We start from the raw sequence: 26278 nt of genomic DNA on the forward strand, positions 1-26278 counted from the left end.
ACTTGTGAAGGAAAAATGAATGCTATCTGAGAGGCAATGTCTGACCTATACATACACTATTTAGGAAAGGGACAGTTTGCAGCGACAAACCTCTATCTTTCTCTCTGCTGCATAGTGAAACAGGTGGCATTTACTGGATATTTACCTTTACATAACATTAAAAAATGACAAAACCACTGCCATACTCTAGGAAGTTCAGAAATTATTGCTTAAACAAGCAATCAAAAAACATATCGTAAACTAGAATTATACAAACTTAAAGGGGTTGTAAACCCTCATGGTTTTTCACCTTAATGCATTCTATGATAGCAGCACAGCCATTGGCTCCCGATGCTGTCAATCAAATCCAATGATGCGGGGCAGAGTCCTGCATTCTGTGTGAATGGACACAGATGCAGGACTCTGGAGCACGCCCATACGGGTGTCCACCAAGGAGAGCGATTCTCCAACGGGGACACTCGATGCGGGGAGGAGCCAGGAGCGCCGCTAAGGGACCCTAGAAGAGGCCACACTCTGCAAAACGAACTGCACAGTGGAGGCAAGTATGACATGTTTGTGATGTTTCTGTTTTCTCCTTTACTGACGGGTACGGATGAGGCTGCACTAATGGACACTGATGAGGCAGCACTGATGGGAACTGATAAGTTGGCACTGATGGAGAGGCACTAATATTAAGAATTGATGGGTACCGATATGCAGCACTGATGGGCGGCACTGATGGGCACTAATACGTGGCTCTGCTAGGCAGCACTGATGAGGAGGTACTGACAGGCATTACTGATGGGCATCTGAACGGCACTGGCAGGCTTGACGTATGGGGCACCGATTGGCACGTTGATGAGTACTGATAGATACTTTTATAGGCACTGACGGCAGCTTTATGCAACATATATTAAGCAACATGTATTTATGCAAACGTGCCTATGCAACATGTGTTTATGCAAACATGTCAATGCAAACATGTATCTACGCAACATGTATTAATTCCGACATGCGGTTATGCAAACGTGAACATGTATACATGCATTTACAGAAGCATCTATGCCAATATGCATTTATGCAAATACGTATATCTATGCAACATGCATATACACCTGTGTCTACACAACACTTGTCCACGCAAACGCGACATCGTGGCCAGTCTTGGGGAGCTGTATGCCGGGCAGACGACACTTCCCGGTTCACACTGTGATCAGAGTGACACACCTCATCACCGAACGCCACGCTGCGTGCCCTCTTGGGCACGCGCTGACTTGTTATCCTGAAAGGCATCAGGATAACGGAACCCCGCCCGGCCGTCATTCTGCTATAGGCTGGGCAAGAAGTGGTAAAGATCTTCAAAGTTTGGTCCGGCTCCTTCTGAGCATGTGCACCAAGATCTCCATTAATTGCAAAGGAATATCTATACACTGGAGGAGTAATACAAATATTCCATTGGACTGAATAGAGAATGCAATGAGCAGGACCTGACGGTGAAGATGTTTAAGACCTGCAGAACAGGAACAGGTAAGTGTTTTGTTTGTCAGGGGTGATGAGAGAGGGCATCAGAGCCCATTACAAGTGGAGCCCTACATAAAGTATTGCAAACTTACCACTCCATCTATCACACACTGGGAGGCAGGCTTTCTGGGGTCAAGAGACACCCCCATTTCAAGCAGCAACTCCTGATTGCAGGTACTAATTCCAGTCTCTTTTTCAATGTTAGACTGAAGAGTGTGTAGACTTTCCTCAGGTTGTAGGAGGAAAGAGATGATCTTAGCAGATGTCATGTTCAAAATGTGTACAATCTGTAGATGGGGTATAGAAGAATGAAAATTAAAATGCAACCCCAGTAGCGTAGCAAATAGTTGACTACTGTAAAAACAAACTACACAAAAAACAAGCTCAATGTACCTTTAAGTTCAGAATGTGTTCCATTAACACAAAACAACGAGGGCGACCAGAGTTCTCATCAATTCCACCTCCACGATGCTGAGGGTCCCAGTTTAGTACAAGCTGTAACCACGTCTCCATGTGTTCCACCATGATGCTTCCAAAACAACAAAGTAAAAAAAAAGGTAAAAATCTATTTCTTCATTGGAACAGGCAGAAGATTCACAGAACCTACAGTTTTTGTAAAGGTGTTTTTTTTTAAAAATAACAAACATGGTATACTTACCTGCTCTGTGCAGTGCACAGAGCAGCCCCAAACCTTCTCTTATGGGGTCCTCTGCTAGAACTCTTGGCTTCTCCTCCCTTACAAGTGCCCTCATCGCAAATCACTTGTTATGGGGGCTATCGTGCAGGCTCTATGCTGAGCAGAGATGTGCGTGTCTATTGGCACACATAGCATGGCTCAGCCCTGCCCCCTGAGCCTTCCAAAGGCTTCCACTTTTGCCTCTGAGTCGTGTGAGGAGAGAGAAAGAGAGCAAAAAATTTTCATGCGATACCAGATCATACGGGTTTGTTTAATCAGGACAGTTTTCATCCGAAAATACAATACAATACAATACATGACCTCACTTCTGAATTTTTATTCTGTCATACGAGAATTTTCATAACATTAGTAAACTCTTCACTTTAGATATGAAGACCAGCATGCAAAAAAAGCGGACGGCCATCTGTCCAATAATTTCGGGGATACTTCTTAAACAAATGCCTTGGTAACAATTAAACAGGTTGTCCTCAAAACAATGGGAACTTACATACCATTGTATTTCAGTTGACAGATGTTTTTATTGTCTCTGTAACTACAGTAAACAAGTTTGTAACCTGGGCAAACCATAGCTTGGCTTTTTTGACATATATATATATATGGCATGTATGGTACCATAGTGCCATCTTGAGGTCGAATTAGACACCACACCCATGGTGGGGCAGGTACATATTCCAAATAAAAGGTTGTCAGGCATAAGCTGACAAGAGGACTCTATAGTGACTTAACACCAAGGAAGGTGTTAAGGACCTGGTATGGGGAAACAGCTGATGACCCATCAGTTTTTAAGAACGTGGTGGCTGGCTTCCCGACCCGCTCCTTCAAAGTGTTAGTAACCTTACACTATGATTCACTCCCAGACCCTCTCTTTTAAGCAGCCATAATGCACTTTATGAGTGTTTGTCAAAAACAAAGCCTCTAAATCCCTTTTTTTAATATGTATCTTCGGACCGGTCACGTGACTCCCGTCCGCTCTAATACTTCGACCTACGGGCAACAGCAGGAGCGGTCGAGATCCCCTCTGACGTCAGCCAGGGAGGTCACATGATCACAGTGCTGGCCACTCAGCCCCTCCCTCTATAGCCCTTAGATAGGGGAGGAGAACGGCCGGTAGTCATGTGAGCAGCCAGAAGATATATGAAAAAAGGTATTTACAGACTTTGTTTCAACAAACACACAGTGAATTATGGCTGCTTAAAAGAGAGGGGCCAGCAGTGAATTTTTTTTAAGTTTAGTTTACTACTAACAGCAGTAGGGGGGGGGGGGATTAGAGACAGGTCTTACAGACACAGGAGCTGACAGGCTGGGGGGTTAGTACAGAGGAGAGCTGCAGATGACGGAGGCAAGTAAACTGACCACAATAGCAGTGCTCAGCAGCCATGATAAACAGTTGTCACTTTAGAATAGGGGAGGGCAGAGCCAGTTTTTTTACAGCTTACAGTGGGACAGGTTAGGTTTTTTTAGGGTTACAAACACTTTAACTGCTTGCCGACCAGCTGCTGCAGTTATACGGCGGCACGTCGGCTCTGCTGGGCGAGATCACGTAGCTATACGTCATCTCGTCGAGCAGCCAATAGGGGCACGCCCACGCACGCCCCCCCCCGCTCGCCCCTGACATGCGTGCCCGGCGGTCGCGATCACCGCCGGGCACCCACGATCGCTCGTTACAGAGTGAGAACCAGGAGCTGTGTGTGTAAACACACAGCCCCCGGTCCTGTCAGGGGGGGGAAATGACCTATCGTCTGTTCATACAATGTATGTCAATCCACCCCCCCTTCAGTTAGAACACACCCTGGGAACATGATTAACCCCTTCCTCGCCCCCTTCACTGCCATTGGCTTTTTTTTTAGTAATCAATGCATTTTTATAGCACTGATCGCTATAAAAATGCCAATGGTCCCAAAAATGTGTCAAAAGTGTCCGCCATAATGTCGCAGTACCGATAAAAATCGCTGATCGCCGCCATTACTAGTAAAAAAAAAATATTAGGAAAAATGCCATAAAACTATCCCCTATTTTGTAAACGCTACAACTTTTGCGCAAACCAATCAATAAATGCTTATTGCGATTTTTTTTAAAGAAAAATATGTAGACGAATAACGTATCGGCCTAAACTGAGGAAAAAAAATTTTTTTGGTATATTTTTGGGGGATATTTATTATAGCAAAAAGTAAAAAATATAAAGTTTTTTCAAAATTGTCGCTCTATTTTTGTTTATAGCGCAAAAACTAAAAACTGCAGAGGTGATCAAATACCACCAAAAGAAAGCTCTATTTGTGGGGAAAAAAGGACGGCAATTTTGTTTGGGAGCCACGTCGCACGACTGCGCAATTGTCAGTTAAAGCGACGCAGTGCCTAATCGCAAAAAGTGGCCTGGTCTTTGACCAGCAACATGGTTCGGGGGTTAAGTGGTTAACAACCAGCTATACACAGTTTGTTGTGGAAAAGAAAAATGCATGTACCGGTAAATATATATAGAAAGAAAAAGTATTCCAGCATTTCAAAATACCTGCATAAGTTATTGGGCTGTGGCAAATGGATGCTGAACCTAATTTCACCTGACATCTCCTCATAAGCATAGATGTGCTTAGGATCCTTCTTCTTGATCTTTTCATGCCTAGTACAAGACAAATTAAGTTGTGTATTAGTGAGATATACAGTGGATATAAAAAGTCTACACACCCGTAAAATGTCAGGTTTCTGCGTGTAAAAAAAAATTAGACAAAGATAAATCATTTCAGAACTTTTTCCACCCTTTCACTGCCAGGTCCATACGTCATACAGAAGTGTCCGCAGGTGGCCAGGTCAGTATACTGTACGAACCTAATTTCTCCACTCCCGCCGCACCCTTTTATCTAAAACTGCCCCCCCACTTGCCTCTCATATTCCCATCACCCCCCTTAGCACCAATTACCCCCCTCCACCCGATTAGAGCCCCCCCGATTTAGCGGCGCTCTACCTTCGTTTTTGCGGCGCTTCTTGGGAGAAATCGGGCCACTTTTAACCCCCGCTAGTGGCCGAATAAGGGGTTAAAAGCGCCCGCAAAGTGCCGCTGCGATTCGGCAGGGTTGCCCATTGATTTCAATGGGCAGGGGCCGCTCCTAATGTGCCTTTTTTTGATGTCCTGCCAGCGCAGCGCCCCAGTGTGAAAGCATTCAGGCTTCGACACTGAGACTGCAGATGAGGTTTTCAGGTGCTTTACAGGCGCAATTTTTTGCGCTAAAGCACCTGAAAAACGCCTCCCGTGTGAAAAGGGTTAAACATAATAAGACCCCCCAGCCCCCAAATGTAATGGCTGTAAAAAAAAAACACATACACGATGACGGTCCCCCTGTACTCACCCCTTCACAGATACCTCAGCTTCTCCTCCCGGCCAACCTGATCCATCCTGATTGGCCAGGAAGAGAAACCAGAAGATGATCGAGAATATTAATTCACTATTGTCACAACTCACAAGTGCAATACTATGCACCTGAACCCAACCTTTTTCAAGCCAATTAGAGCCTCAGGCTCTAATCATGTGGCTTGAAGAAAAGAAAAAAAACCTCATACAAACGTGCGAGTCTGGTGTCCTGCAGGGGATGCAGAGCAGACACGGACACAGCTCACTATTCTCTATGAAATGGTGGGATGGAAACGGACCGCCTGTCCATTTCTATCAGATGCCATCCAATCCGCTAGATGGATGGGGAATGGAATCCCCATCTGTCTGTTTTTAGCGGACTGGATCAGATGCAGGCATGTGTAAATGGACACTTTTCATCCATTTACATCAGTCTCTCCATAGAGAACAATGGGTGGTCCGATTGGGCACGCCTGAAAAATGGACAGGCAGACCCAATCATTGTGCTTGTGTGAAAGGGGCCTAAGGCCTTGTTCACACAGGCCATACACAGCTTACCTTTACAGGGATGCAGGGGTGTTTCGTGCATCTATGTGCAGGCCGTCCCATTGATGTCATTTGGGATGTAGCAACTGCACGAACAGAGCCGTTGCTCCAAATTTTACATCCATGTATGTCCGCATGCATGTCCCTGAACTCACACTGTCTGCGTTCGGGTCATGTACCCACACGGATGTCAGATTGGGAACAGCTATGAGCAGTCGTTGCATCCCAATTGATATAAATGAGACTGCCTGTAATGCACGGAACACCTGTGCAGTCCTGTGCGGGTAAACATGGCCCTCCATAGGCATACACTTTAGTATGCCACATGTGAACGAGGCTTTAGTACTAATTGCAACACTGCAAACTTCCAAAGTAAGACTTTGCTTCCCACTGTTCTGAGCCATACAATCTTTTATCAAATTAGTACTAATTTTGTAAGTTACGTTGTGTTTACGTGCAATATTAATGATTTTAGTGTATTTCTAGTGAAAATAGCGATATGGATGAATTATTGCAGGGCCCAAAAAATCTGTAGCACTTTTATTCTACTGGCCATGTGCTTTTAGAAAATTTCTAATTTGAGGGGTCTTTTCAAATTCTGAAAGCTGTAAGTGAAAAATGAAAACCTCCAGATTTTTAAAGACATTTTTGGGTACGTTCGATTTTTACCATTTTGCAAAAGGGCGCAATTTAAAATACTTCTTATTTATTAACCCCATACAGGTAAAGCTTTTATATTTAGTAGGGATTTAGCAGGAATTGTGTAAAATTAGATGTGTTTTATCTGCTAATGATGGTTTTCGTGTATTTCTTGCCAATATATTGGTTCGATAAACATTTGCCTAAATACCGCGGGGTCTAAAAACTCAGTAGCACCTTTTTTTTATTCTAGAGGTCATATGCTTTCATAAAATATATGGTTTTGGGGGTCTTTCACAAATTCTGAAAGCTGTAAGGGAAAAATGAAAACTTTCCGATTTTATGAGAAATTTGGATATTTACATTTTTTCGTACGTTTGATTGTTTTTTATTCACGCAATACCGTTAAGCTTTTATATTTAGTAGGAATTTTGCAAAATTCGCTGTGTTTTTATCTGCCAATAATGGTTTTTAGTGTATTTTTTGCAAATATATTGGTTTGATAAACATATGCGCAAATACCGCGGGGTCAAAAAAAAAATAAAAAATCTTAAATCTTTTAGGTGGAGGGAAGTAAAAATACAAAAATTACAATAATATGGTTGCACACCCTTAAATTAATACTTTGTTGAAGCACCTTTTGATTTTGTTACAGCACTCAGTTTTTGGGTATGAGTCTATCAGCATGGCACATATTAACTTGGCAATATTAGCCAGATTCAGAAAGACATGCGCCGTCCGTGGACATATCCCAGAGTGCATTGCTCCAAAGTACGCCGCAAGGACGTATTGGTTTCGACGTGAACGTAAATGACGTCCAGCCCCATTCACGAACGACTTACGCAAACTACGTAAAATTTTCAAAATTCGACGCAGGAACGACGTCCATACTTAACATTGGCTAGGCCAGCTTTTTGTTCGACTAACTTTACGCCGGAAAACGCCTTACGTAAACGGCGTATCTTTACTGCGACGGGCAAGCGTACGTTCGTGAATAAGCTTATCTCGCTGATTTACGCATTCTAGGCGTAAATCAGCGTTCACGCCCCTAGCGGCCGGCCGAAATAGAAATCTAAGATACGACGGCGCAGGCAGTCGTATCTTAGCTAGGCTTAAGTGTATCTCAGTTTGAGAATACACTTAAACATACGACGGCTTAGATTCAGAGTTACGGCGGCGTATCTACTGATATGCCGGCGTAAACCTCTCTGAATCTGGCTATATTTGCACAAACACTCTCCTGTGCACAGCCCTTTTCAGATCACCCCACAGATTTTCAAATCGGATTCTGGTCTGGGCTCTGGCTGGGCCATTACAAAACTTGAATCTTCTTCTGGTGAAGCCATTCCTTTGTTGGGTTGGATGTATGCTTTGGGCCGTGGTCATGCTAAAAGATAAAGTTCTTCTTCATGTTCATCTTTCTAGCAGAAGCCTGAAGGTTTTGTGTCAATATTGACTGGTATTTGGAACTGTTCTTAGTTCCCTCTACCTTGACTAAGGCCCCTGTTTCAGAAAAACAGAAGAAAAACCGCCCCAAAGCATGATGCTGCCACCACCATGCTACACTGTGGTGGGTATGGTGTTCTTTTGGTGATGTGCAGTGTTGTTTTTGCGCCAAACATATCTTTGGGAATTATGGCCAAAAAGTTCAACTTTGTTTTCATGAGACCATAACACATTTTACCACATGCTTTTAATGTGAAAAATTTAGCTGGACTTGGATGTTTTTCTTTGTAAGAAAAGACTTCCTTCTTCCTTCTTGCCACTCTACACTCTATAGCCCAGACATATGAAGAATACGGGAGATTGTCACATGTACCACACAGCCAGTACTTGCCAGATGTTGCATAGTTTTTCCACTTGATGATGACTGAATTCACTGAGTTTCGTGGTATATAATGCCTTGGAAATAATTTTTTACCCTTCTCCTGACTGATACCTTTTAACAAGTATTAGTATTCCTCCGATACTTTGAAAGCTCTCTGCGGACCATGGCTTTTGCTGTAGGATATGACTAAGAAAATGTCAGGAAAGACCTACTAGAAAGGCTGAACTTTATTTGGGGGTTAATCAGCAGCACTTTAAATGATGGGAAGTGTGTACTGACTCCTATTTAACATGAGTTTGAATGCGATTGCTTTTTTCTGAACACAGCTACATCCCCAGTAATAAAAACGTGTGCACATTTATGCAACAACATTATTTTTTATTTTTTTATTCCCACCCAAAAGATTTCAGTTTGTTTTTCAATTGAGTTGTACAGTTTACAGGTCACATTAAAGGTGGGAAAAGTTCTGAAATTATTTATCTGCGTCTCATTTTTTTTTTACATCACAGAAACCTGACATTTTAACAGGGGTGTGTAGACTATTTATGTCCACTGTATATGAGAATACACAGAACATTCAATAACAGTGCCAGGGTAAAAGACAGCTCTACATTCAGTCACAGTCAGAAGAGAGTATAGCACCTGCACTCTGATTACAAAGATAAATATGCAATAAAAATGCTTCTATAACTAAAGTTATAACTAAAATGATCGAAAATCACAGGGACGAGATAATAAAAATGAAATTCCAATTTTGTTAAACATGTGAGGCCTAAAATGATATGAAATCTTTCCAGAGAACAAGCTGCCTCATGCAGAAAAAAAAATCTAAAGCTAAACTCTAGGTAAACAGCTAAATACAGAGATTTAACACATATGGGAGCAGTTTTACCTGCCAAAGGATTGCGATTTCTGGCCAGGGACCATGCTGCACAATCCACTCTAGCAGTCCTTGTACTGCAGCACAACTGAATATCCGCTTGTGCTGTTCAGCTTTGAAGAGTATTGGCCCTATTTATTAAGATGACAAACCTCCTGTGCTGCAGAATCCCAAGCTGCCCCCCCTCTTTCTTACCTGAGCCCAATCCGATCCAGCGATGTGCACGAGAGCAGCGGCTCTCACCACTGTCTCCCTCCTCCCTGGGCAGATTGATAGCAGCTGGAGTGATTGGCTGTGCCCCCATGGAAAGCGGTTTTCATGGGGGCACTTGCCGAAGAGGAGATGCCTGGAGCACTGAAGGGAAACCCCAGAAGAAGAGGTTCGGACTGCTCTGTGCAAAACCATTACACAAAGCAGGTGAGTATAACATGTTTGTTATTTTAACCACTAGGCATCCGCGCTATAGCCAAATGACAGCTACAGTGTGGACCAGAATTTCCAGGAGGCAGTCAATAGACTCGGGTGATCACAGATCCAAGTAAGGGGCCGGTTCGGGCCCCTTACCACGTGATGAGCTGTCAGCCAATGACAGCTGATCACGTGATGTAAACAAGGCTCGGTAAGCGTTTTTTATTCTCCTCACTCTGACAGCACGAGGAGAAAAAAAAGCCGATCACCGGCCAGTGGAAAAGGCACATCCGCCTCGTGCCCACCAGGGCCCCCTGCCAGTGCAAAACTGTGCCACCTATCAATGCCCATGAGTGGTGCCAATCAGTGCCACCTAGCAGTACTGCCTATCAGTCTCATCTACCCATGCTGATCAATGCCCATTCTTGCCACCCATCAGTGCCACCTATCAATGCCCTTTAGTGCCCACCAACGCAGCCAATCAGTGCCCACCAACGCCGCCTATCAGTGCCCCCCAACGCCGCCTATCAGTGCCCCCCAACGATGCCTATCAGTGCCCATCAGTGCAGCCCATCAATGCCGCCTATTGGTGTCCATCAATGCACCCTTATCAGCGTACATCAATGAAGGAGAAAAATTACCAGTTTGCTAAATTTTATAACAAAATATACAACGGTTTTGTATTTTATTTTTTATTCTGCCTTTTTTAACCACTTCCGGACCGCCTCATGTACATATACGTCAGCAGAATGGCACGGACAGGCACATCAACGTACCTGTACGTGCTCTGCTTGACGTGGGTCGGGGGTCCAATCGGGACCCCCCCCGGTACTTGCGGCGGTCCGGTAAGCTTCAGGAGCGATCCGGGATGAGGGGGGGGGGGGGGCGGTTCGTTTTTGTCCACCCCTCCGGATCGCTCCCCAGCCAATCCGCTTCCTCCCCCGCCCTCCTCCGCCTGCATTGTAAACACAGGCAGAGGAGGAAGTGATGTCACCGCTCCTCCCACCGGTATATTCGTCCGGCGGAGGAGCGGAGACATCACACAGTGAGTACACAAGCACTACACTGACACCTGTACACATCGGCATACAATCCCCCCCCGGTCACCCCCCCCAGCCCCCCCCCGTCACTAAATAGCAGTGATCATTTACTGATCACTGCATTTAGTGTCAGTGTGACAGGCAGTTAGTGTCAGGCAGTTAGTGTTAGGTCCAGTATAGCCCCCTACCCCCCCCCCCCAATAAAGGTTTTAACCCCTTGATCACCCCCTAGTTAACCCTTTCACCCCCCTTTTGCCAGCGTCACTAAGCGATCGTTTTTCTGATCGCTGTATTAGTGTCGCTCGTGCCACTAGGTAGCTATTTTTTTTTGAGGTTCGCCGCCATGTTTTTATAGCGTTAGAAAATTTATGGGGGTACCTCACGCTATAAAAGCATGGCGGCGAACCTCAAAAAAAAAACTAGCTACCTAGCGGCACGAGCGGCACTAATACAGCGATCAGAAAAACGATCGCTTAGTGACGCTGGCAAAAGGGGGGTGAAAGGGTTAACTAGGGGGTGATCAAGGGGTTAAAACCTTTATTGGGGGGGGGGGTAGGGGGCTACCCTGGACCTAACACTTTTAACCCCTTGATCACCCCCTAGTTAACCCTTTCACCCCCCTTTTGCCAGCATCACTAAGCGATCGTTTTTCTGATCGTTGTATTAGTGTCGCTCGTGCCGCTAGGTAGCTAGTTATTTTTTGAGGTTCGCCCGCCAGGTTTTTATAGCGTTAGGTACCCCCATACATTTTCTAATAAAGGTTTTAACCCCTGATTGCCCCTAGAGTTAACCCTTTCACCCCCCTATTGCCAGCGTCACTAAGCGATCGTTTTTCTGATCACTGTATTAGTGTCGCTGGTGCCGCTAGGTAGCTAGTTATTTTTTGAGGTTCGCCCACCAGGTTTTTATAGCGCTAGGTACCCCCGTACATTTTCTAATAAAGGTTTTAACCCCTGATTGCCCCTAGAGTTAACCCTTTCACCCCTATTGCCAGCGTCACTAAGCGATCGTTTTTCTGATCGCTGTATTAGTGTCGCTGGTGCCGCTAGGTAGCTAGTTATTTTTTGAGGTTCGCCCGCCAGGTTTTTATAGCGTTAGGTACCCCCATACATTTTCTAATAAAGGTTTTAACCCCTGATTGCCCCTAGAGTTAACCCTTTTACCCCCTATTACCAGCGTCACTAAGCGATCGTTTTTCTGATCGCTGTATTAGTGCCGCTAGGTAGCTAGTTATTTTTTGAGGTTCGCCCGCTAGGTTTTTATAGCGTTAGGTACCCCCATACATTTTCTAATAAAGGTTTTAACCCCTGATTACCCCTAGAGTTAACCCTTTCACCCCCCTATTGCCAGCGTCACTAAGCGATCATTTTTCTGATCGCTGTATTAGTGTCGCTGGTGCCGCTAGGTAGCTAGTTAGTGCCAGTAACGCTTACACCCACGCGCAAAGCATACTCCCCCCATATGTGGAATTACACCCCAAAATACATTCTGCTGCTTCTCCTGAGTACGGGGATAGCACATGTGTGAGACTTTTTGGGAGCCTAGCCGCGTACGGGACCCCAAAAACCAATCACCGCCTTCAGGCTTTCTAAGGGTGTCAATTTTTGATTTCACTCCTCACTACCTATCATAGTTTTGAAGGCCATACAATGCCAAGATGGCACACAAAAAGTCCCACACATGTGGTATCCTCGTACTCAGAAGAAGCAGCAGAATGTATTTCGGGGTGCAATTCCACATATAACCATGGCATGTGTGAGCAATATATCATTTAGTGACAACTTTTTGTAAAAAATGTTTTATTTTTTTTGTCAACATGCCTCTCAGCAGTTTCCTTGGGGTGTCTACTTTTCAAAATTGGGTCATTTGGGGGGGTTTTGTACTGCCCTGCCATTTTAGCACCTCAAGAAATGAGATAGGCAGTCATAAAATAAAAGCTGTGTAAATTCCAGAAAATGTACCCTAGTTTGTAGACGCTATAATTTTTGCGAAAACCAATAAATATACGCTTATTGCGATTTTTTTTACTAAAGACATGTGGCTGAATACATTTTGGCCTAAATGTTTGACTAAAATTTAGTTTATTCGATATTTTTTACTTTTTGTTATAAGAAAAATCATTTTTTTTCAAAATTTTCGATCTTTTTCCGTTTATATCGCAAAAAAAAAAATCGCAGAGGCAATCAAATACCCTCAAAAGAAAGCTCTATTTGTGGGAAGAAAAGGACGCAAATTTTTTTTCGGTACAACATTGCATGACCCCGCAATTACCAGTTAAACCAGCGCAGTGCCAAATTGTAAAAACACCTTGGGTCTTTAGGCAGCGTATTGGTCCGGGGCTTAAGTGGTTAAGATGGGGCTGATCCTGCTGAGCAGGCGAATGACAGAGCCGTGTCCCCTTTGCTATGCAGAGCGGACACAGCTTGCTGTTCTCTATAGACTGCCTGTCTCTTTCTATCTGACTGTCATCCGATCCGATAGACGGATGGGGAATGAATTCCCTTTCATCTGTCTTTCGCGGACAGCATAGGATGCCAGCGGACACATGTCCGCTAACATCCGCCACTCCATAGTGAGCTATGGAAGGTCCAATCGGGACCATCTAAAAAACTGACAGGCAGACCCGTTCGATCTGTCAGTGTCAAAGGGGCCTTAATGTCACTTTAAATTTTCCATTTGAATGTCCAGGTCGAATTTACTGCCACTGACCCACTGTGACTTTGGCAACCTAAGTTCAGCTCAATTGTAGAAAAATAACAATAGCTCTACAGCAAAGAAAATTTTACCAGAGTGCTCACCAAGTGAAAGGCTGCATGTTATGTAGAAATGGCCTGAAACCAGCTATACATTCAAAAACCATTGTACCAAAGCTCCAGTAATCCACTGTGACACTGTATGGCTTGTTTTCAAACAGTTCCGGGGCCTACAGTTAAAGGAAAAGACATAACAGATATAAAATTACTTAAGAATAAATTACAACAGTTTTTCTTCCTTTCCTAAATATAATGTCTAGATAAGGGCATCAAAGTGCTGTCTCTCAATATACCACAAAGTGAAGACCTGGAAACGCTTATACATGACATACCCCCTTCCCAATTGAAGTTCTGATTTGATTTTTTTTTATACATTTTGTATACAAAAATATCCAGCCCTTTCCCAATGAAAGCAGTAGTGCTGCCATTTGCCTGCAGAGGGATGAACACTGTACAGAGGGGTACTAACGTTTTGGACTTCATAAACACAGGAATCAATGCCCAGAGCAAAGGAAAGATCAGGGTTGCTCAGTGCAAAACACCGGCACAAAGCAAGTAAGACTAACAGGTTTTTTTTTTTATTGCTTTTAATATCACTTTAACTAATCTTCAGCTTTAAATTTATTATCTGTAAAAGACCATATGTACACCTGCTGTTGATCCCTGGTGTGGTGTGTTTTGCCTGTGTTACTCTGTAACTTTTGTGAGTACCGGATTTGTCGGTGTATAAGGCGACCGGGCGTATAAGACGACCCCCTAATTTTACAGTTTAAGATTTTTTTGCCTGTACTCACCGTATATGAGGCTTCTTACACTTCATATTTCTTCCTTCTGGAGCCATGTTCTTCTTCATTCTTGCTGGAGCTGGACCCATATTCTTCTTCCTTCTTGCTGGAGCCAATCACGGCGAGCAATGTATTCTATTAATTAATACAAAGCCTGCTTGGATTGGCAGAGGCTGTAACATCATTAGCCCATGCCTCTCAAAGCCAATCCGAGCAGGCCACTGTATGTAGCCTGCTCGGATTGGCAGAGGTTGTTACTCCAATCCGAGCAGGCTCTGTATTCATTTGAATACAGAGCTCACCGGGATTGGTTAATCAGTATACACTGTATGTATACAGGAAAAAGAAATCTCGCGCCAAATGAATTACACTAAATTATATACTTGATAAATCAAGTGACTAACTGAGTGAAGCTGCTCCCAAATAAAATCAGGTGACTGACTTGCATATATTGTATAGTGAGGTGAGGGGCGCTATATCAAAATAGTGGATGCGTGTCACAATGTGCGTTTGAGTAGTACACAGTGTAACTGTGTACCCAAATCTATGTGAAAAACCAAACAGATTATAGTCTAAACTCTATAAGTACAATAGAGCCAAATGCTGTGGAAAATAAATAAAATATAAAAAAAAAAAAAAAAAAAAAAAAAAATTAAAAGAATGTCCAGCAAATAAATAGTTAAGTGCAAAATGGATCCAGTGTTGTATCAAGTCCAGGTGCAAAATGCAAATAATCCAATCCCAAATCGCAGGGAAAAGTGCAAATGCTAAAGTGCTTGTGAATCTTCAAAATAGCCAAAGTGCGAGAAAGAAGTGATCCGCCTTCACCTATAGGTCACCAGAATAATAATGGATGGCTCCTTACCACACGGTGTTGACCAGATTACTTAAAATATGGTCGATCAGGCTTGTTTTAAATGAGGATCAGCAGGGTCTCATTGGATTCCAATGTCAGCGATTGCAGCAAATGGTGTACCAAGAAAGGAGAAGAGATACCACCATAGTGTAAAACCATTTAATATACAAAAGTTAAAATTACAATGCCAAATGGCCTCTTACTGTTGCTGGTGCCCGTTCCCGGCACTGAGGCTGTAGGTGGTGGGGATAGTAAGACCAGATAAGAGATGGCCGCGTTCTGGTCCACTAGCGTGCGTTCCACCGCTAGTTGTCCATCAACCAGTGAGACCGGAAGTGCGTGGCTATGCGTGTGCGCTTGGATACCGCCTCGACGTCACGTTTCAGTTAAACCGTCCTGAAGACGGTTTAACTGAAACGTGACGTCGAGGCGGTATCCGAGCGCACACGCATAGCCACGCACTTCCGGTCTCACTGGTTGATGGACAACTAGCGGTGGAACGCACGCTAGTGGACCAGGACGCGGCCATCTCTTATCTTGTCTTACTATCCCCACCACCTACAGCCTCAGTGCCGGGAACGGGCACCAGCAACAGTAAGAGGCCATTTGGCATTGTAATTTTAACTTTTGTATATTAAATGGTTTTACACTATGGTGGTATCTCTTCTCCTTTCTTGGTACACCATTTGCTGCAATCGCTGACATTGGAATCCAATGAGACCCTGCTGATCCTCATTTAAAACAAGCCTGATCGACCATATTTTAAGTAATCTGGTCAACACCGTGTGGTAAGGAGCCATCCATTATTATTCTGGTGACCTATAGGTGAAGGCGGATCACTTCTTTCTCGCACTTTGGCTATTTTGAAGATTCACAAGCACTTTAGCATTTGCACTTTTCCCTGCGATTTGGGATTGGATTATTTGCATTTTGCACCTGGACTTGATACAACACTGGATCCATTTTGCACTTAACTATTTATTTGCTGGACATTCCTTTAAAAAAATTTTTTTTTTTTTTTTTTTTATATTTTATTTATTTTCCACAGCATTTGGCACTATTGTACATATAGAGTTTAGACTATAATCTGTTCGGTTTTTCACATAGATTTGGGTACACAGTTACACTGTGTACTACTCAAACGCACATTGTGACACGCATCCACTATTTTGATATAGCGCCCCTCACCTCACTATACAATACACTGTATGTAGCCGAAGCTGCATACAGTCTTATAGCACATCCAGCAGGCATCTGAGCAGTTGACCCGGCGTATAAGACGGCTCCTGCTTTTTGGCCAGTTTTTTTTAAGTGTAAAAGGTAGTCTTATACGCCAGCAAATACAGTATATCTGCTTTTTATAAATCATGTGGTTTTAGTATACTACTCTTTGGCGTTTTGTTTTTTCTCCTACCCACTATGACTTTGAGGTGCTGGCTTCGAATAACTTGTGAAGAACTGTGGAGGCGTTGGAGTCAGTGTTATCCTGAGTGGTTGCCACCTAATTGAAAGATTTCAGCACTGTTGATCTCATTTGGATATCATTACTCTTTGGTAAAGGAATTGGCACACTTGTCTGTAAAGTGGATTGGGATTTTTACACGTGGACTTTAAAAATTTTTAAGATTTGACATTTGGACTTTTATATATTTATTTTTGAAGTTCACTTCTTTGTTTTGCATAAGTGAATTACAGTGCCTTGAAAAAATAGGATTTTTAATACAGCTTACCTGTAAAATCCTTTTCTTGGGAATACATTACGGGACACAGAGTCTTAATTACTTAATGGGTTATGTAGAGAGAATTTGGATGAAGAGCTATTGATTGGGCTTTGAGGGCACACAGTACAATTTAGTGTAGAAAACTAGAAATTTATTGAGTATGAAATATCATAAAATCATCTGCTTCAGGCATGACGTGGTGTACGTGACACACGCACGTCGGAGGGAGGAACCACCCGCGCTACGGATCCGACAGCGCATCGGGAGATGGGAGGACAGAGACCCGGAGGAGGCCCAGCGACAGCGGATGTGCCGCATAGAGGGAGCCCACCGAGTGGATAGCCCACCCACCCCGAGGAGTCCACCTGCCATCACCGCTCTCCGGCAGTAGCCCGCCGCCTGCCGCACCCCGCCTTTCCCCCATGAGACCGCTGGTAAGGTAAGGTACGGAGGAAGAGCAGGGAAGCCCCCCTTCATGGTGTGGGGCAGTCCCCCTCTCCCTGCCGTACACAGCGACCACAGCTGATCACAGCTGTTCAGTGCAGGAAACAGTGGTGTGAGCAGTACGCAGCAACCAGGTAACATTCTAGACTTCACTTGCAGTGGCGTTTTTTTTTCTTTTTTCTATTCCTGATGTTCCTCCTCCTCATGTGTTGGTTGTTCTGTCTTGTGCCCACCGGGGTTCCGGGGTCCCGGATATATGAACCGCACTAGGCAAGGAGAGTAACCTATGACCCACCTTCTTACAGTGGAGACATGGAAGGAGAATTGCCATACAAATCGCATATGTAGACCCTTATAGGTTAGCTACAAAAGCGCATGGAGGGAACTATTTAAAGGGAGCCCACGTGCAACTTGGTAATCACACTAATTTCAGAGGGCCACTTATTGCCGATGATGTTCGCACTTTCTTTTCGCAATTGAATGTTCACGTACTCTCAGTGGAAGCAAAGCCTTCTTGGGTGGGCTGTCCCTCACACTGTGGGCACGTACCCTGGCGGACTAGTAGAAAAGCAGTTGACACTGCGCCTGTCTCTTGGAATCAGCAGGGACATGCTTTAACTTACTACATGTGCAATTATCTGTATTGTATCAATGCAACCAGGAGGTGACGGTCTCACATTCTGCGGACACTTACCTTGGCGGACTTGTAAAAAAACAGCAGACTCCGCTAGTGCCTCTTTAATTCAACCCGTACATGCTCTACTTCACTTTTTGTGCCCACAGTGGCTCGGAATTAATGTATTCATGAGTGGACGGTCTTACACACTGCGGTTACCTACCTTGTTGGTCTAGCAGAAAGTTACAGACCCTGCGTCGGATCCCACAAACGAGTCCGCCCACGTCTTATGTAACTCTATGCACATCTTCTTCTATAGGAATTATTGCATCCATAAGGGATCTGTCTCACACACCGCGGATACTTAACCTGGCGGCGAACCTGAAAAGCGCTAGATCTTGCTCTTGACCCTACAAATCTTAGCTAAAAACCCAGGTAGGGACAAGCCCCGAACCTACGGGAGTCACAAGAAGTGCCCTCCTGGGCGGTTTAAAAAAAAAAAAAACCTCACTTATAAAAAAAAAAGGAGAGAGAGGAGAGGGGGAGTGCAGTCCTCCTTCCCCCCTTCAAACTGGGAAAACGTATTAGAGCGATAAAAAAACACAATATGAACAGATCAACAAGGGGCGCCGCCCCTAAAATCCCTAAAGACACTGCCACTACTAGCACAATTAGACACTACATGACGCCAGAAGGCAGTGCGAAGAGCCCAGGCTTGGTTAAAAAAACAGAAAAAACGGGGACAAATAAAAAGGGAATAGGGGGGGCGGAAACCCCGAGTGCGGACACGTCAGTCGAACTCGAACATGTAACGGCCCAAATGGAAGACCTTAGCTCGGATTCTCATATTCCCTCTAAGGGGGAAATGGACATTATGCTCAGGAGACTGGAGAATGTAATAAGACAGGAAATTAGCACGCTAAGAACGGACCTATTTCACACGTTAGAACGGGTGGAGGAAGCCGAGAAAAAGATAGGAAAACAGGACCTTGCAATTAAGGAGTTAAACAACCAACATCTAATTATGAAACAAAATCAGAGGCTGTTGCAATATCGACTCGAAGATTATGAGAACCGTAACAGAAGGCAAAATTTAAGGCTTAGATCGGTTAAGGAAGTGAAGGGTGAAGACCTGAGGAAAATTCTCAACGACTTGTTCCTCCCCCTCCTAAACAACGGGAGGGAAGGCCCCTTAAAAATAGAACGAGCACATCGAGTGGGAAAGCCCAGGGAGGGAGGAAGCAAGTGGGATAGGGATATAATCGTCAGGTTCAGGCACTTTGAAGACAAAAATGAAATATGGCAGAAACTGAGAAGAAAACCCCCCTTATTATTTGAGGGGAATGAGATTCAGATCTACACAGACTTGGCCTGGGAAACCCTGTCTAGAAGAAGGCACTTAAAACCTTTATTGGAACAGATGCGGAAATCTAACATTACCTATCAATGGGGGTTCCCAGCCTGCCTGATAGGATACAAAGAAGGAGTGTCAGCTAAACTAACATTTCCGGAAGACCTGGGGGAGTTCTGTCATAAACTGGACATTCCGGTGATTGAATTACCGGGATGGGTGGAATAGCGATTAGATAATAGTTACCCCCAGAGGGGGCCTTTAGAAACGGGCTAGAGAGACGGGCGAGGAGGGGGGACGGAGGGCGAGTGATTGGAGAGGGTAACAAGGTTGCGCGGATCTGTATCCCCACACACATAAGATCGAGCCACCGGGAAATTCCGGGGACAGCGTGTGGGAGGGGCGTAGGGGGTCTCACCTCATCCAAAAGAACCAACGGGAAAGGGGTATCGTGGATCCCTACGGTTCAGAGGCGATGTACTGGCCTAGGCAAGGGGAGGGAAGGGGGAGATGGGGGGGTGGGTTTGGAGGGGGAGAGAACACTCCCCCCCCCAAAATAGGGTGGGAAACGGGATTATGGCTCCCAAGGGATCTCTTAGAATGTTCAGCACGCATATGGAAACGACCAAGCAATAGGAAATGACAGAAGTTAAATTTTTATCCTATAACGTAAAGGGATTAAATTCAACGGTCAAAAGACTTAAAGTTCTGGGCGAGATTGAAAAACTTAGAGCGGATGTGGTATATATCCAAGAAACCCATTTGACTTTAGACGCAAATATCAAGCTATATTCCCCGGCATATCCCACGTGGTTCTACGGCGACTCTATCTCAAAACGAGCAAGAGGTGTGGCTATAGGGTTTACAAGAGGGCTAGGATTTACGCTTGAGGCGAGGTTAACAGACCCAGAGGGGAGATTTCTATTCCTCAAAATAAAGCTAGATAATATCACATATACACTAGCTAATATATATGCTCCAAACTTACACCCAATCCAATACTTAAGCAAAATTCTGGGCAAATTGAATATTTTCGCCGAAGGACATATAATCCTGATGGGGGATCTAAATTTTGTTCTCAATCCCACGGAAGACAGTACGTCCCGTGGGAAGGTGACAAAAATAGAGCAACTACAGAGAATTAAACTTAAGTTACATGAACGTCAACTAGTAGACGTTTGGCGGATTTTCCATCCAAACGAACACGATTACACATTTTTCTCCCCCCCCCACGGAACGTACTCTAGAATAGACTACATCTTAGTGGATCACGGGTTACTTGACTCTATTAGAGATACAGAAATTGGAAATATGACGGTGTCAGACCACGCTCCAATAACAATGAAAATCTTATTATCTACACAAAAGAAACAGCGGCCGTTATGGCGACTCTACGATAGCTTGATCCGAGACGAAGAAGGGGCAAGAAGGGTAGAGGTTGAACTGGAAAAATTCTTTCTCATTAATGACACAGTAGGGATTTCCAGCGCCACCTTGTGGGAAACGCATAAAGCATATATAAGGGGAATACTAATCGCGGTGGGAGCTAAAAAAAAAGCAGAAAGGAATAGAAAAACCATTGCCCTCGTGAAAGAGATAGAGACCCTTGAACGCAAACATAAAGAGCAAAGACTAAAAGAGACCTATCAGAACTTAACCTTGAAAAGAGTGGCACTTAAGGAAATTATGGAACAGGAAGTGAGGTATAAACTAAACTGCATCTCTAAGGAGAGGTACATATGGGGAAATAAACCAAGTAAGCTTTTAGCCAAAATGGCCCAAAAAAAGAAAACTAGGAACTACATTGAAAAAATTAAAGGGAAAAACGGGAATCTGGTGTACGCAACCGGGGAAATCGCGGATAGCTTTAAAAAATATTATGAGGACCTATACACAATAAAACAGTCTGGCTGGCAGAAAGGGGAAAGGGAAGAAGAGACCAGAGACTTTCTTGTTAAGGCGGACCTCCCCAGATTAGACGAGATGGAAAGTTTGAACATGGACCGCCCCATAACGGAGGCTGAAATTAAAACAGCCTTAAACTCTATTCCGGGCGGTAAGAGCCCGGGCCCGGACGGGTTCTCTACCATGTATTATAAAAAATTTAGTAAGATATTGATTCCAAGGCTGTGCAAATACTTTAACGGGTTAGGATTGGAATTCGAAACCAGCAGGGAAGCTACAGCGGCCGTGATTACGACAATTTTAAAAGAGGGGAAAGACAGCTCTCTCTGTTCAGGGTACAGACCGATCTCTCTGTTAAATACAGACCTCAAGCTGTTTGCCAAAATTCTGGCGGGACGCTTGAAGGGGGTTATGCACTCATTGGTGCACCCGGACCAGGTGGGTTTTGTCCCCAACAGAGAGGGCAAAGACAATAGCCTTAGGGCAATCCTCTTGATACAGACCATCAGGCAAAATGAGACCCCCGGTCTGCTCCTGTCAGTTGATGCTGAAAAAGCCTTTGACAGGGTAGATTGGGGGCTCATGACGGAAACCCTCACTGCAATGGGGATAGGAGGCAGGATGTCCCGTTGGATTAAAACACTTTACATCCATCCCACTGCAAAAATTAAAATAAACGGTACACTTTCGGAATCATTTGAGATGAAAAATGGGACTAGGCAGGGGTGCCCTCTATCCCCTCTTCTTTTCATTTTGTCATTGGAGCCATTATTGGCTACTATCCGTAAGGATTCTGATATCAACGGAGTAAGAGTAGACGGGGAGGAACATAAATTATCGGCTTTTGCCGATGATATACTATTTTATGTAACCAATCCGGTCAAATCCATCCCAAAGCTCTCAAAAGTATTGAAACAGTACGGTGCCATCGCTAACTTTAAAATCAACGTTACCAAATCAGAAATCTTGAACATCAATTTAAATAAAAAAGAGATAGGATCAGTAAAGGAAGTTTGCGCATACCCTTGGACTAAAGAACTAAAGTATTTAGGTATTAAACTTGCAAATACAGCACAGAAGATGTATAAAATAAACTATGTCCCCTTATTAAACGAAATCAAGAACGAACTAAAAAAAACAGTAAACAAACCAATCTCATGGATAGGGCGCATTAATATGTTGAAGATGGTGGTAGTCCCTAAAATTCTTTATAAATTCCTATTGGTCCCAATCGCCCTCCCACAGCAGTTTCTGAGTATCCTTAACACCCTGTTGCTAAACTATGTTTGGAAAAATAGGAAGCATAGAATATCCCTTTCTATATTAAAACAGGGAAAGATGCAGGGCGGGCTGGCGGCTCCGGATATCAAAAGCTATTATAAAGCGGCGGTTCTATCTCGGGCGGTCGAATGGGCCCGGAACAGATCAGATAAAAGATGGGTACAAATCGAGAAAGCGTCAACTAGCAAATACTTGAACAATATGATATGGATCCCTGCACAATATAGAGCATTAGAGCACAAAACACAGGACATTACACGACTCACTTTAAGAATGTGGGATAGAACCCAGGCACAATTGGAGGGGAAATTTAATTCCCCCCTAATGAATTTAAAAGAAAATCCGTACTTTGCACCGGGGGAAAATAAAATTGGAGGGAACTGGATTAGGGAAGACACTGTGCACTTAGGAGATATTATTGAAAATGGTGACATAATGACCTATGGAGATTTGAAAGCCAAAACGGATTATTGGAATCTTGATAGGTGGCATTACGCCCAATTACACCACTTTGTGCAGCACCTCCCCCGCCCATTACGGACGGAGGCGGAGCTGACCCCACTTGAGAGGATTTGTAAATCGAAGAATTCAAAAGGCACAATCACTAAACTTTATGGGATATTGGTTAAGATAGGTTTTCGGGGAGAAGCACCTTTCATAGAGAAATGGGAAAGACAGTTAGGAAGCACTAGAGGGACAAATTCTTTTCAGAGGATCACTCATCTAACCCACTTTTCCGCAATAGATGTTCGCACTGCCGAGGCAAATTATAAGTGCCTATCAGGGTGGTACATAACCCCAGACAAAGCCAATAAATTTAAAGCAAACCAGTCCGCGGAGTGTTGGAGGGGCTGTTTAGAAATAGGCACAATGGCCCACCTATGGTGGCTATGCCCAAAAATTCAAAACTATTGGGACACAATATTGAGCCAAATTAAGGTTATAACGGGGGAGGAGATAAAGAAAGACCCCTGGGCCGTGCTCTTTCACGGCAGCTCGGAAGGGGTAAAAAAATATAAACAGTCGTTACTTCCCCATCTGTTAAACGCAGCCAAGAAACTTATTCCTAAAAAGTGGCAGGAGAAGGAATGCCCACACGTCTGGAATTGGATAGACGAAGTGGAGGAAACGTACAGGTTAGAAGAACTAAAGGACAGCTACCTGGAAAGGAATAGTGATTACAGGAAGAAATGGGCAAAATGGAAGGAATACAAAAAAACATGGAGCTACGCGGAGAGGGTCAGGGTTCGTTAGGAACTAGAAACGTAAAAGGGGGCGGCAATCCGCTAGCACCTCCTCACTTGCATCTATCCGAGGTTCTATCCGGACCGCTTTTAGAGCGTTGCGAAAATATAGCTTCCTTTGCTGAACTGGCTAGGAGACACTTCAAAGGGGAACAGGAGGAGATCCCTGGGAGCCATTAGGGGAGGGTGGGGAGGGTAAAAAAAAAAAAAAAAAAAAAAAACTTTTTGCAGAATAAATACCACATATGATGCAAACCACAAATGGAGACGTAAGAAGCATCAAACCATGAGCTGGTCTCTAGAATTTGGTTAAAAAGCTGAGGTGGAAAAGAAAAAAAAAAAAAAAAAAAAAAAAGAAACAAAAAAAAAGAAATATCATAAAATCAAACAGACGTAAAATCAAATTTAGGTCAGTGACTAATACTACAAGGGTAGTGACAACAATATACAATCTTATTATATACAAGCTTTATCTGACAAGCACAGTTACAGGTATAATGTTGAGTTGTGTATCCCATGTGGTATTTCCGGAGGTTTAATGGAGGGGCTTGCTCTACATGTTACGCGCATTAGCGCTTCCTCAGGAGCATAAGATATTGCATCTAATGAAACATATATACAGGAAAACAGTTAAGTTCACAAGTATACATACATAGGAAAACGATTTTTGTGTATAAAAAACATATACAATATAACATAAACATAACAAATTATATAAAAGAAAACAAGATATAGACACAAAAAATGTAAAATATTTGCATTTGTCAGTGCAGGTGCGGTAGAGCAGAGGGGCAGCGTGTCACCAAAACCCATCGAGATAAATGAAAGAAGGAAGCATCACAGAAATTTGACACCAAAAAAGAGGGGGATAAAGTGAAAAAGGAAGAGAAAAGAAAAGAAAAAAGGGGAAAGGGAAGAGAAGAGGAGAAAAAGGAAAAGGGGAAAAGGGGGGGAAAAGAAATTATAAGGGGTTGAGGAAAAGGGGAGGGGGGGGGGAAACAGAGAGAGTGCAGGAATAAGGGATAAAAGAATGAAGGGGGAGGGAAATGGGGGAAGGGGAAAGGAAGGGACAGGGTGATACTTGTCTAACTCAAAATTTAACTCCACATTGTCTACAGATATTATCCCCACGTTAGGCTGGATTGACAGACTCTGTCCACTCAGCCACTGTGGGGTTAGGACACCACTGTCGCTTGTCTACCCCCAATGCGACATATTTTGTAAGTTATTTATGTCTTTTATATACCCACCTTAACTATTTCCCTTCCCCCCTCTTTTCCACCTCCTCACCCTGTCCCTTCCTTTCCCCTTCCCCTATTTCCCTCCCCCTTCATTCTTTTATCCCTTATTCCTGCACTCTCTCTGTTTCCCCCCCTCCCCTTTTCCTCAACCCCTTATAATTTCTTTTCCCCCCTTTTCCTTTTTCTCCTCTTCTCTTCCCTTTCCCCTTTTTTCTTTTCTCTTCCTTTTTCACTTTATCCCCCTCTTTTTTGGTGTCAAATTTCTGTGATGCTTCCTTCTTTCATTTATCTCGATGGGTTTTGGTGACACGCTGCCCCTCTGCTCTACCGCACCTGCACTGACAAATGCAAATATTTTAAATTTTTTGTGTCTATATCTTGTTTTCTTTTATATAATTTGTTATGTTTATGTTATATTGTATGTGTTTTTTATACACAAAAATCTTTTTCCTATGTATGTATACTTGTGAACTTAACTGTTTTCCTGTATATATGTTTCATTAGATGCAATATCTTATGCTCCTGAGGAAGCGCTAATGCGCGTAACATGTAGAGCAAGCCCTCCATTAAACCTCCGGAAATACCACATGGGATACACAACTCAACATTATACCTGTAACTGTGCTTGTCAGATAAAGCTTGTATATAATAAGATTGTATATTGTTGTCACTACCCTTGTAGTATTAGTCACTGACCTAAATTTGATTTTACGTCTGTTTGATTTTATGATATTTCATACTCAATAAATTTCTAGTTTTCTACACTAAATTGTACTGTGTGCCCTCAAAGCCCAATCAATAGCTCTTCATCCAAATTCTCGTTATATCGGGGCGTTGGCACATTTTATACAGGTGCATTCGCGGTATCACCACGCAACATATGCACATTAAAATAGGCTTTTTCTTTTTGCAAAATAATGGGTTATGTAGTCACCACAGGTGATTGGACACTGGCAAACCCAATTAAAACTGAGTTTCTCCCCTATATAACCCCCTCCTAAATGAAGAGTACCTCCATTTTGTAGCAAAGCAATAGGTATTCCATGTTAAACTCCGAAGAGGGGTGGGAGCTCTGTGTCCCTTTGGTGTATTCCCAAGAAAAGGATTTTACAGGTAAGCTGTATTAAAAATCCTATTTTCTTGATCATACATCACGGGACACACAGCCCTAATTACTTAATGGTTTGTCCCATAGCAATGCTA

The 26278-nt window shown here is 43.6% G+C and overlaps 1 protein-coding gene across 1 annotated transcript in view; it reads right to left on the bottom strand.

The window, feature by feature from the left end:
- CHUK (component of inhibitor of nuclear factor kappa B kinase complex) overlaps window positions 1-26278 on the bottom strand; it is a 75003-nt gene that overhangs the window by 26325 nt on the left and 22400 nt on the right. The window contains exons 7-10 of the mRNA XM_040320670.1: window positions 13677-13801; window positions 4704-4811; window positions 1894-2029; window positions 1593-1787 (exon numbers count right to left, since the gene is read on the bottom strand). Of these exons, the coding sequence (XP_040176604.1) occupies window positions 1593-1787; window positions 1894-2029; window positions 4704-4811; window positions 13677-13801 (564 nt within the window). The remainder of the gene's footprint in view (window positions 1-1592; window positions 1788-1893; window positions 2030-4703; window positions 4812-13676; window positions 13802-26278) is intronic.

Source organism: Rana temporaria, chromosome 8, assembly GCF_905171775.1.
Source record: "Rana temporaria chromosome 8, aRanTem1.1, whole genome shotgun sequence".
NCBI lineage: Eukaryota > Metazoa > Chordata > Amphibia > Anura > Ranidae > Rana > Rana temporaria.